The following is a 25079-nucleotide window of genomic DNA, read 5'->3' as shown; positions in this document are numbered from 1 at the left end:
ATTTAAAAATAAGCAATATAAATATGATTTATTTCCATATTATAGCCATTGAAAAAAGGTCATCAGGTTAATAAAGTCAGAGAGAAAATGAGCAAAATATGTAGCCAAAAAAGGTATATAATCCAAAACTCAATGCAACATTCGGTGATCATATAATGGCAAATGGTACGGGCAATGAAGTTTTAAAGCTGAAACACTTGATAGTCTATAACTGAAAAAGAGTCATAGCCAAATAATTATAATCCTTTAAAATAAGTGTCGGACCATTCCGCAGTCCCCATTTTCCTCAACTCACTAGAACCTGGTACTTGCCCCTCTTACCCCCTCAACTACAATGAACGCTGACCAATGATCTCCTCTTTGCTAAAGCCAATGCACACTATTAATTGTCATGCAGGGTCTCTATATATGGCCAGTCTGTGTGGCAATTCTACCCAAATCAAGGAGACACCCTTCCCAGGCCGGCACCCTACAGAACTGTGCAGTGTACAGCCTATACATTGAAGCCAGTGTCTGGTCTTTGACCACTCCCCACAATACCCAATGCTATTAACTAATCCCTCTTCCTAGAAAATACCCATCCATTGAATTGTGTAACACTGTATCCAGATTCTCAGTCTTACCTTTCTTGTTCCTCTCTTTTTCTACTGTGTGAGCTTTGATCCTTTAAATGCTCCTAGGCCCCCTTCTCAGTCCATTCACACTCTGCATGGTGATCTCGTGCACTGTCATAGTGGCACTCTCCATTTGAATGCTGATGACTCCCAAATCCACACTTTTAGTTCACATCTCTGTTCTTAATTCCACATCCTTAGAATCAGCATCCCCCCAGATATCTGTTGGAATGTTCTACAGGCCACAAAAACTTGACATGTCCAATGGTATAACAAAACGGACTAAAAAACTAAAACTGAGAACAACATTCCTAGCCATTAGCCAAGACTCCACAATGGGAGAGCATTTCTGTCAATTCATTTTTATGTTTTTAGGGTTTTTGTTATTTTTATTTTTATTTTCATTTTTGCTGTTATTTTTATTTGATTTTCGTTTTTGCTCCTACTTCATGTGTCTCAGGCCTGAAGAATGGGTAGGAAACCTCTTTTCTCCCTATGAACATTGTAAACTGTCTCAACATTCCATTCCAAATTCTCTCTTGCATGCCTTACTACCTGCCAGTGGCTAGAAAACTAAAGTTCAAATATCCCACATTCCCTTACAGCTCAAGTTTCACACATGAGAGCTTCCACCAAGCTGATATACCTCCTCAGTCTTATGAAAGCAGAAATGATGACTGTATTTGTGCTGGTTCTTCTAGCAAGCTTTGTTTTGCAGGTATTTGGTTATTTTTCATTGAAAGTTACTGTGATCCCAGTATCCAGTTTGGTGGGACTGAGAAGCAGAGTGTGAGACCTTCATTTCTTGGCATTTGACAGGGCTCAAGAAATGTGGTCCTTGAGCCTAAAGCTATGGATGCTGTCTCCCCAGTTTCCTGATCCTCTATGTTGTTCTGAGGGCCATTTCAAGTCTGCATGGGGTGTTGAAGACAGGACACATAGTCCGAGGTTCACTCATGGTGAGGAGATTCTAAGGGGGACTTCCTACATAAATCTGGGTTTTAATTTCAGTATAAGGGTGAACGAACAATAAATCTGTTGCTCAGAGGAATACAGAAGGAAACTTGCTAATGTCAACTCTGGTATTCAGTAAAAGGAAAGGAAAAAAATCCTCCCCTAGGGCACAGAAGAATTTTTTACACAAAGAGTACAAGACATGAAGGAGATGATTAATAAATTCAACTACAGTACATGATGAACTTCTGTTCATTAAAAACTACCACAAAGAGCAAAATACCAGTTACACAAAGTGGCAAAAGATATTTGCATTAGAAAAACCAATCAAGGATTAGTATTTAGAATACATTAAAAAAAAAAAAAACTTTAAAAAAACCAAAGCAAAACCACCTACCAAAAAACAGGCAAGAAAAAAAAGACATCTTACAGAAAACACAAACAGTCTCAGAGATGAGATGTTGAATGCTGGTGACGATGTAGGATGACAGCAATGCTCAACCACCACTCATAGCCTTGTCATTTGAAAACAGTTTAGTGCTGCCCGATGAGGTTGCATACGTACATGCCCTAGGATGCTCTTACCTTTACTCTTAGAAATACACTCCTACCCGTGTGTGCCAAAGTATGTACAAAAGAGCTCATAATAGCACTGTTTATATGAGCAAAACAAGATCAAACCCAAATGCCTATCAAGGGTGGAATGAATTATACACCGTGATATATTAATATACCAGAACACCACACCAAAGTGAGAATAAGTGGGGATTATACTAAATAGGGCGATTTAAGTGAAAGCACCAATTTCTGGAAGAAGACCCACTTACAGTGTGATTTCATTTACAGAAATTAAAACAACACAACCCTTTCAGAAACAAACTTATTTTATACACGGTGTTTTTAATTGTATAGTTAATTTAATCAGAAATAAAGATCATTTGATAGGTGATAAAAGTAGCATTCTTTTAGCATAGCATCTGATAAAATCCATCTGTAAAAATGTAAAGCATTTCTATAGTTTATTTTCTTTGCATTTCTATAGTTTAAATAAAGATTGAAAGAGAATCAAATATCACTATACCCATTATCCAGTTTAACAAATACACGACCATTACTTTATAATTTTTTTTTAAGATTTTATTTATTTATTCATGAGAGACACATACACACACACAGAGATAGAGAGAGAGAGAGGGAGAGAGAGAGGGGCAGAGACACAGGCAGAGGGAGAAGCAGGCTCCATGCAGGGAGCCCAATGTGGGGCTTGATCCTGGGTCTCCAGGATCACACCCTGGGCTGCAGGCAGCGTTAGACCACTACTTTAAAAGCACCCTCAAAATGCTCCATTACAGACTTCTCCTTCCTCCCAGACATAATGATATTGATTTATTCTTAAACCTAGTTTTATATATGTATGTGTTATTTTACATGCATATTATATATTTTAATATTTTATAGAAATACAAACATTGAATATCTATTCATTTCTATAAGTATATATTTAACATAAGTTTTCTTATATGTATTTTATTTTGTAAGACAGTTTCAATAGTTATATATACGTATATTCTTATTTAAGAATACGAAGTTACGGAGACAAATGCAGATTAGTGGTTACCTGGGGCCAGGCATGGGTGCGGGGCAAATGGGCCTGAGGAATCTTTCTGTAGTAATGGCAAGCTTTAAAACTGTATTATAGTGGTGTTTGCCCAACTCAAATATTTACTAAAAGCCATTTAACTGCATTTTTATAATGAGTAAATTTCATGGTTTACAAATTATACTTAAAAAGTGTGTGTGTGTGTTTGGTCCTCCTGAGAGGTCTTCCTTGACTAGCCTAGGCAACAGTTTGTTCACATCCCTCTGTTACTATACCTATCAAATCAGGATACACTGCTTGGCCTGTTTTCAACTACAGTTTAAAGTTCTTAAAAAATAATAATAATAAATAAAAACAAAATAAAGCTCCTAGAGAGCAAGAATTTTTTTTTGTATTCTGCATCACTCTTCCGCAACCCATCCCAATACATCCCAAAGTAGCACTTAAAATTTTCTCACTCACTATTAAATGAATTAATGACTGGGAGTTCTGCTGGTAAATGAGAGTATCAACCACTCTATTGAGAAGGTGTATGGTGAAAGAGAGTGGTCTAGGTTCATTCTTCTGCATGTGGATGTCCAATTTTCCCAGCACCATTTATTGAAGAGACTGTCTTTCTTCCAATGGATAGTCTTTCCTCCTTTGTCGAATATTAGTTGACCATAGAGTTCAGGATCCACTTCTGGATTTTCTATTCTGTTCCATTGATCTTTGTGTCTGTTTTTGTGCCAGTACCACACTGTCTTGATGACCACAGCTTTGTAGTACAACCTGAAATCTGGCATTGTGATGCCCCCAGCTATGGTTTTCTTTTTTAAAATTCCCCTGGCTATTCGGGGTCTTTTCTGATTCCACACAAATCTTAAAATAATTTGTTCTAATTCTCTGAAGAAAGTCCATGGTATTTTGATAGGGATTGCATTAAACATGTAAATTGCCCTGGGTAACATTGACATTTTCACAATATTAATTCTGCCAATCCATGAGCATGGAATATTTTTCCATCTCTTTGTGTCTTCCTCAATTTCTTTCAGAAGTGTTCTATAGTTTTTAGGGTATAGATCCTTTACCTCTTTGGTGAGGTTTATTCCTAGGTATCTTATGCTTTTGGGTGCAATTGTAAATGGGATTGACTCCTTAATTTCTCTTTCTTCAGTCTCATTGTTAGTGTATAGAAATGCCACTGACTTCTTGGGCATTGATCTAAATGTGAGACAAGATTCCATCAAAATCCTAGAGAAGAACACAGTCAACACCCTTTTTGAACTCGGCCACGGTAACTTCTTGCAAGATACATCCACGAAGGCAAAAGAAACAAAAGCAAAAATGAACTATTGGGACTTCATCAAGATAAGAAGCTTTTGCACAGCAAAGGATACAGTCAACAAAACTAAAAGACAACCTACAGAATGAGAGAAGATATTTGCAAACGACGTATCAGATAAAGGGCTAGTTTCCAAGATCTATAAAGAACTTCTTAAACTCAACACCAAAGAAACAAACAATCCAATCATGAAATGGGCAAAAGACATGAAGAGAAATCTCACAGAGGAAGACATAGACATGGCCAACACACACATGAGAAAATGCTCTGCATCACTTGCCATCAGGGAAATACAAATCAAAACCACAATGAGATACCACCTCACACCAGTGAGAATGGGGAAAATTAACAAGGCAGGAAACCACAAATGTTGGAGAGGATGCAGAGAAAAGGGAACCCTCTTACACTGTTGGTGGGAATGTGAACTGGTGCAGCCACTCTGGAAAACTGTGTGGAGGTTCCTCAAAGAGTTAAAAATAGACCTGCCCTACGACCCAGCAATTGCACTGTTGGGGATTTACCCCAAAGATACAGATGCAATGAAACCCAGGGACACCTGCACCCCGATGTTTATAGCAGCAATGTCCACAATAGCCAAACTGTGGAAGGAGCCTCGGTGTCCAACGAAAGATGAATGGATAAAGAAGATGTGGTCTATGTATACAATGGAATATTACTCAGCCATTAGAAACGACAAATACCCACCATTTGCTTCAACGTGGATGGAACTGGAGGGTATTATGCTGAGTGAAGTAAGTCAATCGGAGAAGGACAAACAGTGTATGTTCTCATTCATTTGGGGAATATAAATAATAGTGAAAGGGAATATTAGGGAAGGGAGAAGAAATGTGTGGGAAATATCAGAAAGGGAGACAGAACATAAAGACTCCTAACTCTGGGAAACGAACTAGGAGTGGTGGAAGGAGAGGAGGGCGGGGGGTGGGGGTGAATGGGTGACGGGCACTGAGGGGGACACTTGACAGGATGAGCACTGGGTGTTATTCTGTATGTTGGCAAATTGAACACCAATAAAAGATAAATTTATTATTAAAATTAATTAATTAATTTAAAAAAGAGGTGTGAAATTGCATCATATTCTGAGGGAGGAACAAAGGCAGCAAAGAGAGAGAGGAGTTTAGAGTACTTGCTCTGGACCCTGGACGTTAAGTCCAATTCTAACTGTACTGCTTAGAAAAAGTATAATCTGGGGCAAACTGTTTAATTGTCTGTGCCTCAGTTTCCTTATGTATGAAGTGGAGATTATCTTCCTCAAGACAATCTATTCTTATACTATAAGGAATAATATAAAACATTTAAAACAATGCCTAACCAATAAACCTAGCAAAAGGTACTTGACATCATTAATCAGTAGGGAAATGCAAATTAAAACTACAATGACATACCAATATACATTTACCAGAATGGCTAAAATTACAAAGTCTGAAAATACCAAGCATGGACAAAGATGGAGAGCAAGTGAAATTCTCATCATTACTGTTGGAAATAAACATTCACTTTGGAAAACTGGTAGTGTTTCTAAAGAAATTAAAATCTACCTATTTTAATGACCCAGGAAGGAATACTGACCAATGACGTTTAGAAAGATGCAGTTTAGGACTTGAATGAAGGGGGCTGTGACTAACTTCCCAACAGAACCCTGGAAAGCTCCCTAATTTAGATTTTGCATGATGGACAAAGGCAGGAAAGGCCTCAAAAGGCCTCGTTGCCTCCTTTTAGGATTGCAGTTGAGATTTACAAGCCTATAAAGTGAAGTAATATTTGTAAAGCATTTAGAAACAATGCCTGGCATAGCATGTTGTACTAATATTTGATAAAGAGATTTTTTAAAAATACCTACTCTGTGGGCCCCCAGAATTCATTCTTACATATATACCAAAAAAGAAAACACAAAACATAAACACAGAAGGTCTTTTACAAGAATATTGATAGCAGTTTTATTCATAACCCAAAACCAGAAATTCAAATGTCCACCCAGAGGAGAAAAATGATAAACTGTAGTAGATCCATAAATGATAAGTGGCATATTCCCTAGTAAAAACAAACAAACAAAAAACCCCAAAAACTATAAATACAAAACATAAATGTATCTCTAAAACATTACGCTGAGCAGAATAAGTCAGGTACAAAAGAGTAGACGCTATATATTTCTATGTGAACAAAGGCAAAACTATTGTACAGTGACAGACATCAGTATAGTGAGGTGCTATGAGAGGGAGAGAAGTGGCTAGAACAGGGCAACACAACTTTCCGGAGTGATGGGAATTTATACCTTGATCTGATTCACAGCAGGAAGGACTGAAAACATTTACCAAGTTGTACACTTACTTTTTTTTTTTTTCATTAACTCTATGTATTATTTACAAAGCAAAATACTCCTAACATTACAAGGTTTTTTCCCCCAATTACAATGTTTTATCCATTTTTAAAAAGTATCTTTGGGCAGTAAGTATGCAACCAAATTATCTACTACTATCAATTCCAGGAAATAATCACAATTACTCATGGCTGAGACCAAAAAAAAAAAAAAAAAAAAAAACCCAAAAAACAAAAAACAACTAATAAGAATGTTTTAAAACCCAAGTGTCTCTCAAAGAAGGGGAAGCAAACAATGACAGGTGATTATAGCCTCTCTGCTGGAAGGAGAACTCCTTATAAAATCTATGGATCACTATCTAGTATGTACTTCTCTCATCCTGCCTCTTTCATAATACTCTTAGAGAAGTTTCATAATACTCTTAGAGATCTTACTTTTGCTGTTTGAAAAGCATTACCAGGATGCTCAATTAAATGCTTTTAAATATTATTCAGGTTTTCCTATTGACTTTCAAATCACCCATGAACTTCCTCTTCTAGGCCCACATTAAATACTAAATATATATGTTCATACACACAGAAATATGTTTATACATACATAATACATATACACACATGCAAATATATATGTATTTATACATATATATAAAAAATAGGTTCTCCATTTCCTACTAGGATATTGAACTTAATTGTGTGCTGACTACCAAGGTTCATTCATGGTGGGGATAAGAAAAACACTGACCATTATCTTCAACTTACATCTATGATATTCCACTTAAAACTTTAAGGGCATGTTAATGTCAGCAGCTAAAGGTAAAATTAATTTTAACCGTGGAAGATGGGATGTCTTCTGAATACCACTTTGAAATGTTTTCAGTGGTAAAGTCAAATAAGGTAAAAGAACCTAAGCCAAGTGTGAAGGGATAGGTGTGCACCTGTGTGCATGCTCACAGCATTCAGATACGAGAAAATTGTTTGAAGACCAGAGTTCACACTACTTACCGTAAAGATCTGATCCTCAAGGTGTTTCATGAAACAACCAGAACTTGCTATACATTTTCTGCATTTCCAACAACGAAGAAAACTTAGGTCTTCTTGATTATGATTTCTAGTGATCAATTCTTCACTTCTTTTCATCTGTGGAAAAAATAATACACTTTTAAAATGTTGAACTGTGTCAGATTAAATTTGATTTTTCTAAACCCTCACCACAATACTAGCTACATGGGGAACAGAAGAAAGAGAATTATCATTTATTGAGGTACCTACTAGTTACCAGGTCTTAGGCTAGCAGCCCTCTATAAACTATGTCCTGGATTGAAAGTTCCATTTAATTATGATGATGATGCATTTTGTTACTGACTACCAACTTTTTTTTTTAATTTTTTTTAAATTTATTTATGATAGTCATACAGAGAGAGAGGGAGAGAGAGGCAGAGACATAGGCAGAGGGAGAAGCAGGCTCCATGCACCGGGAGCCTGACGTGGGATTCGATCCCGGGTCTCCAGGATCGCGCCCTGGGCCAAAGGCAGGTGCCAAACCGCTGTGCCACCCAGGGATCCCCTTATTTCACTTTTGTAGAGATTTTTACATCTATTTCTTTCCATCTTTCTCTCACTAAAAGTCATAAAAGGCAATTGATGAAGGCTCAATTAAATAAGTTAGTACAGTGGCATTAATAGAGTCATAACAAAGAACTAGACATGTTCTTTTCAATAGATTTTAAATACCACAGCATTAAAATTTAAATATAATACAATTTATTGAGTTGTAGTTAATTATGTAAAAATGGGAATTACTTACTTAAAATTTATGGCAAAAATTCTTTATCCTGAACGCAGTAATTTCTCTTGTATATTATACTCAGTGGAACCGTTACTATTCTACATCTTGAGGTGGATGTAGTCAAACAAAAAGACTTAGAGAACACTCCTATCAATTTTGTAGTCTATTTTTACACTGGAGATTTTATGTAAATAATGTAAATTAAACCAGTCTGGCAGAAGAGTTTCACACTAATAAGGAACCCAAAATAGGTGGAGTATTTTTAATAACCTGCATGATAACTATTTATTAGGAAGAAACGAAATGTTTATTAAGCTATCCAGAAGGGACTGACAGGTTCCCCGGCCACACTTCTTCATTTTTCATTCATTCATTGAACATTTACTGACAGCTAACCAAATGCCACACAGTGGGCCAAACTCTGGGGGCGATAGGCTGAGTAACACTCACTTTCTCTCGTGGAAGTGCTCACTGTGCTATAGCTCAACAGTTTTCTACCCCCAGCTCATCACAACCTCTTGGGAAACTTTAAAAACTGATGCCGAGGCCCCACTCCTAGAAATTTTGGCTTATGTGGATGTGGGGAGGGAGTGAGGAGTGGGGACTTTTAAAGAAGTTCCCCAGGTGATCCTGTAGTATGGTCAGGGTGAAGACAGTGATGTACTACACAGCTATTGACTAAACTGCAACAGATGTAAGGGTTGTAAAAGAGGGAACACAGATGAACCTTAACCAAATTGAAAGGATTTAAGGAACCCTGCCTGGGAGAGCATGGCATGCCCCTCCTGCAGCCTGTCTAGCTCTGACCTTCAGGTAGCTAATCCCAGTTTTGTCTCCATGGACATCCTTAGAGCCCATCTCAGTCCAGCTGACTACTGTTTAAACTATGTGCTCAGGGTGCTTGGGTGGCTCAGATGATTAGGCGTCCACCTGCGGGTCAGGTCATGATCTCTGGGTCCTGGGATGGAGCCCTGTGTCATTGGGTTCCTTGCTCAGCAGGGAGTCTGTTTCTCCCTCTGCCTCTCCCCCTGCTCATGCTCTCTCTCTCTCTTTCTCTCTCTCTCTGTCTCCAATGAATAAATAAAATCTTAAAAAAAAAATGATGTCCTCAACAATCGCAATATCTTAATTTGTAAATGTCCTATCTCCTCTTGCTTGATGTGCCCTTCTTCATTGTTGAAACCCTCTCTTTTACTTAACTCCTTTGGCACTCCTTCCTTCTCTCTATATCCTTTTTAGTGTCTTATGCTCTCATGTCCCTCTTAACCACAAGTGGTTCTCAGCCAGGAATGTGGACTACAAGGAGGGGTCCTATCAGAATCAGGGATGGAGAAACTCCCAATCTGCCTATGCTCCCTCACTCCTTAAGATCCACACACATCCCCTTGTTTCTCCACCCCTCCCCCATGTATCCAGATTTTTCCATGCTTTCTTGGGGTGCAAGTATGTACTTAGAAAAAACTCCGTAGATGAGTCTACTAAGTCTTCACTGAAAATTACACTTTGTGACAAGTCCTATATCGATGATTTCTAAAATCTATATATCTAATTTTTAGCTTATTCCAAAGCTCTAGAGAAATAATTTTAAATTCCAGATGGCAACTGCATATCTCCAAATGGATCTCTTTCAAGGGCCTTTGTACTACTGGCTGTTTGCTGTCTAGATCTATGCTACCCTATATGGTAGCCACTAGTCAGATATATTCGGAGCCCTTCAAATGTGGCTAATTTCAACTGAGATGTGCAGAAAATGTAAAGTACACACTGGATTTTGAATACTAATAGGAGAAAAAGAATGCCAAATATCAATAGTTTTACATTGAGTTCATGTTGAAATATTTTCAATATACTGAGTCAAGTAAACTATTGTGTAAATGTCAATTTCACATTGATTTTAAATTACATATGCGACTTGTGTCATGCTACATTTGGATAAGATTTGTCCAGACCTCCTCCTCGAAGGTGTTTGCATCCTCCTTCTCACTCAGATCTCGGCTCAAAGTCATCCCCCTTCAGCATAGTATACTGAGCACCTGGGGGAGCTTATTTAAATGTAGGTCCCGGGGCCACATGCCCAGAGATTCTAGTTCAGTGTTTCTACAGTAGGAATTGGCATATTTAACAAGCACACTAGGTTATTATTAGAGTGATCCAAAGACCACACTTTGAGAGATACCATCCTACAGAATACAGTCTGTGCTCCATATTTTGTCAAACACGGTCCCCTGGGTAGCTCAAGGGATTTATGTGATGGGACTGTTGTGAACCTGACTGCAGTGGCGTTCATATGAATCTATACATGTGATAAACTGCCCAGAGGTAAATACACACACACACACAAATACACAAAAGAGCACATGTAACTGGTGAGATCTGAATAAAGTAAACAGTATGAAGGGGTATGCAGATCTTCCCACGAACCTACAATTCACAATTCACAGACCTACAACTATCTCAAAATAAAAAGTCAGAAAAAACTTTTACTATATACATTAATAACTCAAAATTTTACAAGGTCATAGTATTTTTTACCAATTCAATGTCCTGACATACTTATATAATCCTCCATAATGCCTCTTCTCTGCATACTTTTTGATTGCCTCTTCGTACAAGGAATATTTTCTACAAGGAGAATGAGAGTATCATATAGCCTTTCCTCTTCAAAAAAAATCCAAAAACCAAAAAACAAAGCCTTTTTACACCCTTAAGATCTGACTCCAACCTGTTTCTCAAGCCTTGGCATCCCCTCCATGAGTACCCTACCGCCAACACTAATACAGATATTTGTGCAGTTCCCTAAAATTATTTTTTCCACTCTCATACTTTCAAATTTGTTTTTCTTTCTGTAATATCATTTCTCTTTCCTCTGACTTTAGGTTAATAAGTACTTTTTACCCTTGAAGGCTGAACTCAAATTTTTCTTTCACAGACACTTCCCAGGAAAACACAATTACCCCCTTTTCCATGCTCTCATAGTACCTTGCAGCACCTCTGCAGCAGCACTAGTCATGCTGTACTACACTTACCTCTGTGTATGTGTGTCCTATCAGTAACTACAAGTTCCTAAAAAGCACAGTATTCTATTCAACTCTATATCTTTCCAATCAAACATGGTACCTGGTACCAAAAAAAGACACTCAACAAACATTTGTTGAAATCAAATCAACAAGATCTGGGAGACAGTTCAGCTTACAAAATGTCTTTTTCCATTATCATGGGTTAAGATGTCTGGCCAACTGTTAGTGGGACAAACCAAATAGAAATCCTTTTGCAAGGATGTGAGGAGTACAAGAAATAAAGCTATGTTTATATATATCTGAGCTTAAAAGGAAAACTGGAGGTTACCCAAAAGTGATATAAAAGAGCTGAGGTAGCTTCTGTCAAAGAATTTATGCTACAAGAAAGAGTCAAATATGGTAAATGAACCTATTTAACAGAATGGTGGTCTTTGGATAAATCTGAACACAGCGTGTTTATTGGCTCATCCGACCTCAGCACCCTAGATATTAGTATTGGTTTTAGGAAGAGGGAACTGTATAAGCCAATAGCTGAAAACTGGTTTCTGAACTCTGTGACACACTGAAGTCTTAACAATTTTGGGCAGCAGACATCTACACCACATGGCTTTAATCTCTGAGGACTTGGGGGTAGCAACTAGAATACTACTGAAACAAACAGAATAGACACCGGTGATCTTGGGAAACAGTATAACACAAAAATAAACTTACTGCTGAGTACATATGGCTGTCTCACAATGCTCAGAAATACACGCAGGGAGTGTGCAGGGGGGCTGGGTTCTGAGTCAACAGATGCAGATACAAACTGTAGAATTCTCTCTTTTTTTTTTTTAGATTTTATTTTCATTTATTCATAAGAGACACACAGAGAGAGGCAGAGATATAGGTAGAGGGAGAAGCAGGCTCCCCCCAAGGAGCCTGATGTGGGACTGGATCCCGGGACTCCAGGATCACACCCTGAGCCAAAGACAGATGCTCAACCTCTGAGCCACCCAGGCATCCCCAAATTGTAGAATTCTAATACTATTGTTCATATGACTGCAGTGCAACTTACAAGTGGGTAAGGCCTTAGGAATTCAGGGCTACGGGCACCTGGATGGCTCAGTCAGTTAAGCTTCAGACTCTTGATGTCTGCTCAGGTCATGATCTCAGGGTCATGGGAACAAGCCCTGCATGGGGCTCTACACTCAGTGGGGATCCTGTTTGAGGATTCTCTCTCTCTCCACCTACCCCACTCCCTGCTCATGCTCTCGCGCTCTCTCTCTTGCTCTCTCTCTCTCTCTCTTTCCCTCTTTAGCTCTCTAAAATAAATAAGTAAACCAAAAAAAAAAAAAAAAAAAGGAATTCAGGTATAATACTTTCTGTTTGCTTTTTCTCACAAATTCCTCATTTCTTACTCCAGTTCTCATCAGATACACACATTTTTCTAACATGGAGTGCTTCCCTAATTCTTCCCACCTATGACACAGGCTTTGTCATGCTAATCTTCTTAATCTCCTACCCCACTTGTGTCTCTTGGACCAAGCTAGCTGCTAATATCTGCTTGATTTTCTCCATGTTACCTGTTCAGAGATTTCCCCTTGGCTACCTTCACCACCTAACCTGATACTCTTGCTACTTTCTGGTATTTCTTCAATAAACTTGGAAATTTGGAAAATAATGTTTTCCTGAGTTATGCATATCTCCCAAATATCAATACATTTCATTACAGAATATCAAAGACAGCTGCATGAGTTAACATCACCACGATCCCCAGCAAAAAATAGTTATTTAACTATTGGGCCATAGTCAAGTTCATAGTGGTGGATACAAGTTTTCCAAAAGGCTCATTTCTCTTTAAAGCTAAAATTCTATCACCTGGAGCAAATACTGCCAAATATGCAAGTCCATGGTCTGTCAATCATTTAAGTAAAAACGGAATGTCATGGAAAAGTGTATGGTTCAGCTCTCAACTAAAACATCCAAAAGCGTTTTTCCTCAAGACCACCATCAGCCTCCAGCATACTACAGAAGTGCTTTATGCATTCTTTTTTTATTATTCACAGAGAGTATTAGAAAGGTATTTCAGAAGAAAGATTTAATAAGATCAATGATATGTACTGCTTCAGTAAACAGTTTTTTAACTGCATCTGAGAGCAGTAAAAATAAAATGAGTACTAGTATAATTTGTCACCAAAGCCTTGATTCTGCCAAGGGACCAGCAGTTTTATTTGCTATTGCTTTTGCATTAATAAAAAGGTTAGCACATTAAAAAAGGCACATGACATCTTAATATTACCAAGAAAACAGTTTGGCCAGATTCTCTGAAAAGTCTTAGAGACACAAGGGACTGTGGACCACATTTTGAGAACTGTTACTTTATGTAAAGCTACTGTCCCCAAAATGTTGCCTATTAAAATTTTATTTCTTACCAATAACCTTTAAAATATTTAAGAAGGGGATCCCTGGGTGGCGCAGCGGTTTGGCTCCTGCCTTTGGCCCAGGGCACGATCCTGGAGACCCGGGATTGAATCCCACGTTGGGCTCCCGGTGCATGGAGCCTGCTTCTCCCTCTGCCTATGTCTCTGCCTCTCTCTCTCTCTCTCTGCCCCCCTCTCTCTCTCTCTCTGTCATAAATAAATAAAAAAATAAATAAATAAAAAATTAAAATATTTAAGAAGGATTTATGAGTCCTGATGGGGAATTATATTAGTAAAGAATTAAGGTGAAATTTTCTGTAAAGCTAAATTATAAACTCCATAAAAAAGCTTTATTCCTTTTTCTACCTTTTGCCATTTACCCCTTTTCAGAGAAAAATATCAGCATTTGGCACAGAAATAATTCCACATTCCTGGGTCTTCAAGATTCCCCACCTTCTCAGTTGTTCTTAAGTTTAAACTGGACCTGAAGTAAACCAAATTATCCATTTTTAAAATTAATCTAAATCTAGAAAACATGAAAAACCACAAAACAACTTTAAAAATTAAAACAGAACTCAAAATATCTTCTCTAAAAACCATAAAGAGTAGGAAGGGAGGTCCACACAAACTTTATCAATCCTTTAAGAAATAGTCCTTATAACTTATGTAACTATATAACTTATTATAAAAGAATAGCTGTAAAAAGACTAGCTCCAAAAATATAATGTAACCTTGATGTACCAAGTAGACAAAGATACATAAAATGAGTGTAAGAAAATTATATACCATTTTTTTTTACAAACATAGATGCTAGAAGCCTAAATAAAACATTAGTCAATAGAACCCACTAATTAAAAGAACAAAGTATTTTGACCAAATAAGATTATTTTCAGAAATTCAAGGAAGGTACAAATGGAAAATGAATCTATTCAATATATTCAACAAGCTAAAAGATTCAAAGAAAAAAAATGCACACAACCACCTTAAAAGATGCAAAATGAAACTTGGGGTAAAATTCCACACTTAGTCATCATTAAAAAATGAAAATACTTAGCATTGTAGAAATGCTTAACTTGACAAGTTTATTGAAAACTTTAGCAATTATAATACTTGATCATGAAACTTTAAAAGCATTCCCTGAAAATCAAGAAAAGAAGACAATGATGCTCACTATTTACCATATAATTCAACTTCATAACAGAACTACTAGTTAACATAGTAGAAGGAAAGTAAATAAAAGGTTTAAGGACTGAAGAGTTAGTAAGTGAAAAGTAAACTAAATTTCTCTTCATGACATCATTTTTTTCTTTTTTGGGCTGCAGAAGTTTCCATCTTCTTAGGACTACATGAGTCACAGTGGTTAGCAGGTTCCTTGTTGCTTGATACTGAGGAGAATATGTATGGATAAACATTTGTATCATGTTCACACACACACACACACACACACACACATACACACACACTTCTTTGTTCTCTTACCACGTTGCTCATTCTCTTGATTTTCATCTCAACTACATCACTTTCATTTACTTGGTATTGTATATAAAATTTTCATATGTTGGTATATGTATTTGGTTTATAATGTTTAAATTCAACTTTTTAAGACGATATTTACTTATTTACTTTTTTATTTGAGAGAAACAGAAAGAGAGCATGAACTCATGGGCAGGGGGAGGGGCAGAGAAAGAGGGAGAGAGAAAATCCCAAGCTGACTCCACCCTGAGCACCGAGCCTGACCCAGGGCTTGATCTCAGGACCCTGAGATCATGACCTGAGCTAAAATCAAGAGTGGACTCTTAACAGACTGAGCTACCCAGGCACCCCTAAATTCGACTTTTTGATTTACATTCAGTACTCCCAGTATTACTAATGAGCAGAAAGACACCCTCCCCAATTACATTTCTTACCAGTTTATACGGTGAGAATAAAATCATGGAAAATATTTTCCCACACTGTTCCCTTATTTGAAGGACATAGCGTGCTGCTGAAAGAAATCTGCTGGGACACCATGTTACATTTTAAAATAAGATAATGCAGTACTAGTAAATGTACTAATTCTAACGTAGTATTGGATTCTCAGTCTGGGCACCTATTTATGGGTACATGCACTCACTGTGAAAACTCACCAGGGTGTACACTTATGGTTCATTTATTCTTCTCTATGTAACAACTTTCAATATAAAAATTCCTTGAAAAGCTTGCAGTGATTTCAAAGTCAGTCCGTGCTTCCCCCTCCCCTATCATATAATCCCATGGTTGCTCCTATTTGAGAACAGTGGTGAAGAATGCTTGATATGGAGCAATGTCTACAGTGGAAACTTTCATCTAGTCCTGGTTACAAGGTCAGTTTTTGTGATACGTAGAAGTCAAGCAATTCCAATGGGAATGGGACAAGGAATCAAAGACGTGTTCTCCTACCTCTGCTTAGAGGGGGACTACCTATCTATTACCAAGGGAATAATTGGAGAGTGCGGAAAATGCAGGAGTGTGCCCCTGTTGCTCTCTCATTATAAAACTGAGATGTCGAAAATCAATTTATACATGGATAAATGCTCCTAGCCCCTTTCACCACCAAAGAATTTGTTAAATGCTAAAGAAGCCTTTTGTAATCCAAACCCTGAACAAATTGGAACGGGTCAAGATAGAAAGATCTAATGTAAAGACCTCTCACATAAGCATAAGAGTTCACAATGTGCAAACTCTTCACACTCACTTTCTTTTAACACATCAGACAACAACAAAAATTTTTTGTACTTCATGCATAGAACTATATATTCTCATTTTTGTACCAAAATGGTAAAGAATATTTTAAAGTAGTGACTTCCAGTAGTTTAATTATCTTTATATATTCTCATCTAATATTTGAGCAGAGGGAGGGAGAGATGAGTCAGTGGAACACAGGAGAATTTTAGGGCAGTGAAACTACAGTTTAGAATATTGTAATAGTGGATGCATGACGTTATATGTGTGTTAAAATCTATAAAACTATATACAACACAAAGTGCAGACCCTGATGTAAACAATGAAGTTAATTAAAAATATTTTATCTGGGCAGCCCAGGTGGCTCAGCGGTTTAGTGCCGCCTTCAGCCCAGGGTGTGATCCTGGAGACCCGGGATCGAGTCCCACGTCGGGCTCCCTGCATGGAGCCTGCTTCTCCCTCTGCCTGTGTCTCTGCCTCTCTCTCTCTGTCTCTCATGAATAAATAAATAAAATCTTTAAAAATAATAATATATCAACATCCGTTCAATTATGACATGTGCACACATCAACAAAAGATGTCAATAGGAGAAACTGCAGGTGGAGAGGGAATACATAGGAGCTTTCTTTATTTTCTGATCAATTTTTTTTGTAAGGCTATAACTGCTATAAAATTAAGTGCCTTAATTAAAAACATATAATTATTTTGATATCAAATAATAGCATTATTTACTCAAAGTTATTAGTACTAACAAAATAAGGTCAATTTACTTTTGCCTTGGTTATTTAAATAATTCAAAATAGCTCTCCCTCTGCTATTTGATATAAATATTGTTTTTTTATTTTTTATTTTATTTTTTTAATATTTTTTTTAAATATGAGAAAAATGTCTACATTGTCAGCATGATACCTGTTTTGGTTTACTTGAGATACTGTACCAGAATACCACAGACTGGGTGGCTTAAACAACAGAAATGTATTTGTTCACAGGTCTGGAGGCTAGAAATCCACTATCAGGATGCCGGAAATTTGGATTTCTCTTTCTAGCTTCCAGACAGCTGCTTTTCCCCCCCATATCTTCACATGGCCTTTTGGCTGTGCATGTACATTTCTGGAGCCTCTTCCCATTCTTATAAGGGTACCAGTCCTCTTAGATTATGGCCTTACCCTTATGACCTCATTCAACCTTAGTTACATCTTTAAAGGCCCTATCTCCAAATACTATCATATTGGGGGTTAGCATTTGAACACATGGATTTGATGGGGTGTTGGACACCAGGGTTCAGTCCATAACATTTCTTCTTCTGGTGCCCAAAATGCACAATCTTCTCACAAGGAAAACACATTCACTCTATCCTAACAGGTCCAAAAATCTTAACCCAATCCAGATTCAATTCCAATTCTCAAGTAGCATCTAAATCAAGTATGAGTGACACTTGAAGTATTCCTGGGGCAAAATTCTTCTACAGGTGTGAATCTGTGAAACCAGAAAAATAATGTGCTTCTAAAATAAAGTGGTGGGATAGTCAGGGGATAGACACAGTTCTATGCACAAAATACAAAAATGTTTTTTGTTGTTGGACTGATGTGTTAAGCTGTTAAAAAAAAAAAAAATCAATGCAAAGAGAAAAATTTGAAAGAAAAGACCAAAGCCCAGGGAAGTACAAAACCTAGCAAGTTAAATTTCTTGGATATTAAGGCTCAACAACAATTCTCTTGGGCTCAATGCTCGGCCCTTAAGGAACCACCAAGGTGGTGGTTTTGTGTTCTGTCCACTGCACAGGCAGCCGGGCACCCTTAGCCGTGGGAGGCAGTCTTGCCCCCGAGGCTATGAGCAATGACAGTCTGGCTGGATGAAACTGCAGAGGTGGGGATAGCCTTGCCCTCTGGGCCTGTGTCCTTGGGGCCTGGGCAAGCAGTGCCAATCCTGCTGATCTCTCAATTACCCTCACAGTCATTCTGCCTTTTCTGTGAAGGATAAGAGATGTTCGCAGCTGGGTAGCTCTCTTGTCCTATTTTGTAGGATCCCATAAATTTAAGAGTCTTTCTTTCCTCTATCCCCTTTCGTTCAAACTGGCAGTGTCTCTGCTGGGATAATCTCATCTCTATTCTTTGTATGTGTAGAGAAGGCTAATGAGATCCAAAGGTAATCTCTTTTTGGAGAAATTAGGACAATATTCCTACTGGTTTAGGGCCTGATGCTATGACCTCATTTAGCCTTAATTACCTCCTTAAAGTCTCTACCTCCAAACACAGTTATGTTAGGGCTTCAACATATGGATATGGGGTGGAAGGGAAACAATTCAATCCATAACAGTACCTAGAGAACCCAAGCCAGTCTTCTCAAATTTGACATTATTAGAGTGCTCAAGTTTTAATGTGTTTACTGTTAAAGAACATATAAAAGTTATGGCATACAAGAGAAAAATATTTAGTTCTTAATTCCTCAAAAGGTAAAAGTTATGTTACTGAATAAGAAAGAAATATCAAAAAGTCAGACAGCCAAAGAATTTAGAGATCTCCTATCAATTATTTATGAATTTCTTAACAATTAGCACCAAAGGATGTAACACTGGTAAAAATGTTGTGTGAGTAACACAAACCAAATGAGAAAACACTAAACTGATTTAGCCAATTCAGACCATCTCAGAGTGAATAATATTCTAACCTTTTTTTTTAAATTATTTTTTAAGAAAAAGCTAATGAAACTACAATAAGGGTTGATGTCAACCTCAAGTCTCAATAATACTATGTCAACTCAGTACCATATTACTATTATGTTATCTAAATGAAAAAGGATCTATATTCCTCTTGTCTGCTGAAGACTGGCTTGAAAGCAGTAGGTCTATAGATAAATACGCCAAAGGGAGTATATTTTCTGCGGAAGAGATAGGATTCCTCTTTAATGTACAACCTAAACAGACATCAGCTCTTATAAAGGAATGACACCTTGGAGAAAAATAAATAAATCCAGATGGACTGACAGTCTTATTCTGTTGCAATGATGACAGTAGTAAAAAATTGAAACTATTAAAAGAAATTTGAAAAGGTTTTTCTTTTAAGATTTTATTTATTTATTTGAAAGACAGACAGAGCATGATCAGAGGGAGGGACAGACTTCCCATTAAACACGAATCTAATGTGGGTCTCAATGCCAGGACCCTGAGATCGTGCCCTGAGCTGAAGGCAGATGTTTAACTGACTGAGCCACCCAGGTGCTGAGTTTCTTTTATATATGTGACTTTCCTGTATATATAAGGTTAATCAAAATATACTGATGTCTGGAAGGATTTTTTAGAGAATGACTACTAAAATCAGAGGCAAAATGACTTGCAAAATAGGTATATTCCACTACTGGTTAAGAAATTCACTGGTCATATCCTCTGGGGACTTAAATATGTGTATATGATTTTTTTTTCCTTAAAAGACTCATGGTATATTTTTAGCTTTTAGCCTAAGGCGTAGTTTGTCACCTAAAGGTTGTCTGCTGGAAATGTTTGGAACATTCTGTCTCCATAAAATGAGGAGGATTATTCTCCTTTTGTAATATAAGAGAATAGAATCTTCTTAATGAAAGAGAAATCTTATTGTTATATAGGACACAGTAACCCCAGAAATGAGCCACCATTATTTTGCTTTGGAACCATGATTGTGAACATGGATAGAACACCATATGTAGTAATGAGAGTAACCTGCACAGGTATCATTTTCTATGCTGATGCCATGACAGCTCCCCTTGCTGATGGTTGATCTAATGTGTGTTGTGAACAGAGAAGAATAAAAGGCCAAAGAAGAAAGTATTAATACACTGCAATCAATTGTCAGTGAAAACTTACATAAACAAATGACCTAGTGTTCAGAGCAGTAAACGGTCACTACATTTGTTTGTGACCTCTACAGTAACACATCAGGACCCAGGAAGCAACCCTATGTTAAAGCAGAAATTTAAAAGTGGTCCTCCAGCTATGACTGGATTCCTATGGAGTGTATATCCCCTATGTGGCTCAACAGCTATTTCTAGAACACACATTATTTAGTGAAGGCTAGCTTATGCAGCAATGCAGCATTCCTCTTCTGTTAGTTTTCAGTCTTTCTCAAGGGTCTCAGATCCTGTACAAGTACAAATAAGAGACTGAATTTCTAAACTGTCAATTCTGCAGTTCTAGACTTGGTAGCTACAGTGACTAAAATGGCAATTAGAGCCAGCAAATTATTAATTCTAAAAATATCTAAGTGATCAATCAGAAAGAGAGACCTCAGTCTTCTTCAGTAGCTGTTGATGTTATACATTTCAGGTTTGGAACACGATAAAACCGACTTCAGCAACTTTATTGAAATAGTGCTACATATACTATGGTATTCACATCCAGGAACATCCTACTTGAAAAGCATCCAGCTTCTGTTGCTAACCAAGTATTGAGTAGTTCAAACTACCTAACCTCCGTCTAGTTACCTCTTACCCATCTTCTCTTCTGCCTCTCTGGGAAATGCTCAAGTCTTAGCCATGATGCAAAGATATTCAACCTCGAGGAGAAAAGCTAAAAGGAATTTGATGCTGTAATAGCTACCAGTGACTTCCTACCCTCTCCTATAGCTTCTTAAGCTACATACTTCAATGCAACACTACCTCTTTATTCTTTTAAATTTCTCCTTTTTCCCTTTCTCTTGCAAACGTACCTCAGACATTCAGTTTTGAATGGCCACTGCAGTTTATCAAATATAAGTGACACTTTTGAGAATTGTAAAAAAAAAAAAATAAAAAAAAAAAAATCATTGAAGTACATTTTGTTAACTTTTCCATTTTGATTAATTCTTTCCATTTTAACTGCTACCATTCTCTGGTAAAAGAACGAATGAATTTGGGGCACTTGGGTGGCTCAGTCAGTTAAGCATCTGACTCTTGATTGCAGCTCAGGTGGTGATCTCAGAGTCGTGAGGTTGAGCCCCACAATTGGCTCCGTGCTGGGCGTGGAGCCTGCTGAAGATTCTCTCTCTCCCTCTCTCTCTGCCCCCAATCCTCCTGCTCTTGCTCATGCATGTGCTCTCTCTCTCTCAAAATATAAATATAAACAAAAATTTATTTTTTTATTTTTTATTTTTTAAAAAATATTTTATTTATTTATTTATGAGAAACACAGAAAGAGAGGCAGAGACACAGACAGAGGGAGAAGAAGCAGCCTCCTGGCAGGGAGCCCATGTGGGACTCGATCCTGGGACTCTGGAATCAGGCCCCAAGCTGAAGACAGACGCTCAACTGCTGAGCCACCCAGGCATCCCAGAAATAAAATTTTAAAAAGAAGAAATTAATTTTAAAGAGGAATGAAACTAACAGTGTATAAGACCTATATAGTCATGTATTTATCACAGGCTACTTTCTAGGGAGAGAATCTAAGAAAAGGTAAAATTACATACAGAATGAACAGAACCGTAAGGAAAACAAAATAAACTTTACAAATAAATGGTGTGTGTATATTGGTATTCATATGTAAATATTAGAAATCACTGTATAATAAGTCTGCCATTTTTGTTGCAAGGAATAGGCTTGTGCATTTTGGGGACGGTGGGAGGGGCATCTAAAATATGTCTAAGTGTATTTTCAATAAAAGTGCCAATAATATTCCTGACTGGACCAAGACGAGACAGTAGGAGGAAGAAAATAAAATTACGGGATTGTTTAAGATTAACTGTAAATTGTGCTTTGAAGCCACAGATATTCATTCATTCATTCATTCATTCATCCACTCAGTATTTGCCAAGCCCCTACTACTTTGTCAGGGAACACAAAGAATAACAAATACTGTGAAGACAGATGAGAAGGTGAGAGGGTTCTAAGCCAGCTGGGTAGGAGACAGTACACAAAATTATCAGGATTCTAAAAGGGAAACATCTCAATAAAGAATTGATCCTGAGGTTAAATGGAGTCTTACTTCCCCAAATGCTTCTCAGACTGATTTCTTAGGAAGGTAAGTAAGGGCTCTAAGGTATTTACTCTATGTGGAATATGTTAATGTGATATGAACCGTGGTCTTAATCAAAAGGTGGTACTAAGGGATCCCTGGGTGGCGCAGCGGTTTAGTGCCTGCCTTTGGCCCAGGGCGCGATCCTGGAGACCCCCGGGATCGAATCTCACGTCGGGCTCCCGGTGCATGGAGCCTGCTTCTCCCTCTGCCTATGTCTCTGCCTCTCTCTCTCTCTCTCTCTCTCTGTGACTATCATAAATTAAAAAAAAAAAAAAAAAAGGTGGTACTAAGTAGTTGTCTAACTTGCCATGCTTTTTTATTGGATGGCTATATTCTTTTTGATGGGTCAAATATCAACAACCAAGAAGTGATTCACATGACAAAGTGGAGGCAAAGGTAAGCACACTGACCTGGTTTCAAAATCCATTTTTCTTCTGGGCAAAAGGAATGGTTACACAGAGAGGCTTTTTGTTGGTCACAGAGGCAGCTATATACTAGGTTACTGCTAAAGATTGCTAGATAACTGAGACAAAAAGAAAAAAAGAAAAAAGAAAAAAGGTAGGTATGTCCCAAAGGATAAAGCACTGACCTAGAAGCCAAAAACCCTGGGCTTGCTTATTTTACTTAATTATCCCATCATCTTCCCTCCAAGAGGGTTTCTGGTATTTTACTGCTTGTTCTTTCCTGAGCAGCCTTTACCTCTGAATAGTTCATGTGTTACTTAAGCCTCTGATTAGTATTCAAGTCACTGCACCACCAAGTATTATGCTAATGCATACATTTGTTTCCTCCTATAAGCTGTAAGCTCCCCAGAAAAAGGCGTAACATTTAGTTTTAGATAAAATTCTTTTTTTCTTAAGGACTTTATCTAATTGAGAGAGAGAGAAAGCATGAGTGGGGAGGGAGAGGGAGAAGCAGACTCCCTGCTGATCAGGGACCCCCCCCCCCCCCCCGCCCCGTGGACCCAGGACCCAAGGATCATGACCTCAGCCAAAGGCAGATGCTTAACTGTCTGAGCCACCCAGGCGCCTCAAGTTTTAAATAAAAATCTATGTATAAAGCAGAAATATGGTTATTAAAACTATTACCTTTTCTAACAGATAAACTCCATTATAATGGAAAAACACTGGTGCCGTAATCTAGCCAAAAGACAAGACTGTGATCAGAGTGGTAGCAGTGGTGGTAGTAAAGAAGCATCAAATTCTGGATATCTATTGTAGATAGAGCAAACAGGACTTCCAGACAGATCTGAATACAAGGTCTAAGAGAAGAATCAAGCATAGCTCCAAATTTTTTTTAGCATGAGTGACTATAAGGATGGAACTGCCATCAACCGATATGTGAAAGGCTGCAGGTGCAAGAGAGGGGCAGATGAGTTCAGTTCGGATCAAATCTGAGATGCCTATTTGACTTTCAAATGTAACTATTAAGTACACAGCTGGATTCAAGAAAACTGCCCTTGTAAAGAGCATCTGAGCAGGAGATTGCAGTGTGGGATGGTCCTCTAAATGGGTAAGATCTACAAGGTTTTAAGTATGGAAAATAACCAAATACTGACCTCTGGGCTCACTTTAACTTTCTGGAGATCTGAATTTCTTCTTAGTCACGTCTATTAATTCTCACCTCATTTCCTCCTGAGTTTTATAATCTTCCAATATAAACTCCACCATGAGACAAGTCCCGGATGCTGTTTGAGGACCTGTCCCCCCAAGGAGAAACGGCTTCACACTGAACAGGTGCTGAAGGGACGTTGTCAGCACAAGAACATTCTTTAGGTAGGTTTCTCAGTTTGGGGGTCCCTGACTCAGCCTGCTAGTATAAACTCAAGACCTAAAATATGAAGTTAAGGATTCTCAGGTCAATTAGGGGACATGAGAATCTGAAAATGGAAAAAGGGAAAGAATCCAATTAAGCACTTACTCCACCTTCGTGATACAGACTATTTTAGAGTAACCAAATAGTTAATGAGGGAAAAGCTCAGGAGGCATCATGCTAATAAATGTAGGATGATTAATACAATCATCATCCTCAAACCCTAATAACATGATAGATTTAGGGGAGAAAGGCCACCAGTAGATACTAAGAACATTAGGAAAAAGGATGATGAACGTTTTATAATATATGTGCAAGGCTGAACCACATGAACTCAAAGATCAACCTTAACATCGTAACTAAACAATCATAAGCAAACAGAGGACAACTGTACTCATCTGCCAGGGCTACCATAACAAAGCACCATAGACTGGATGACTTGAACAACAGAAATTTTTCTCACAGTTCTGGAAGCTAGAAGTCTAAAACCAAGGGACCACCGGGATTGGTTTCTTCTGGGGTCTTCCTCTTTGGGTTTTAAATGGGTGCCTTCTCATATATCCTCACATGGCCTTTCCTC

General features: G+C 37.8%; 1 protein-coding gene across 3 annotated transcripts in view; it reads right to left on the bottom strand.

Moving 5' to 3' along the window:
• Positions 1-25079, bottom strand: part of RNF180 (ring finger protein 180) — a 193086-nt gene that overhangs the window by 154972 nt on the left and 13035 nt on the right. For all 3 annotated transcript variants that reach the window (XM_072826620.1, XM_072826619.1, XM_072826621.1), the window contains exon 2: positions 7829-7963. In XM_072826620.1, coding sequence (XP_072682721.1) covers positions 7829-7963 — 135 coding nt within the window. The remainder of the gene's footprint in view (positions 1-7828; positions 7964-25079) is intronic.

Source organism: Canis lupus, chromosome 5 (genome assembly GCF_048164855.1).
Source record: "Canis lupus baileyi chromosome 5, mCanLup2.hap1, whole genome shotgun sequence".
In the NCBI taxonomy this organism is placed as follows: domain Eukaryota; kingdom Metazoa; phylum Chordata; class Mammalia; order Carnivora; family Canidae; genus Canis; species Canis lupus.
The sequence above is the reverse complement of the archived record's forward strand: the minus strand, read 5'-3'. Positions and strand labels throughout refer to the sequence as shown.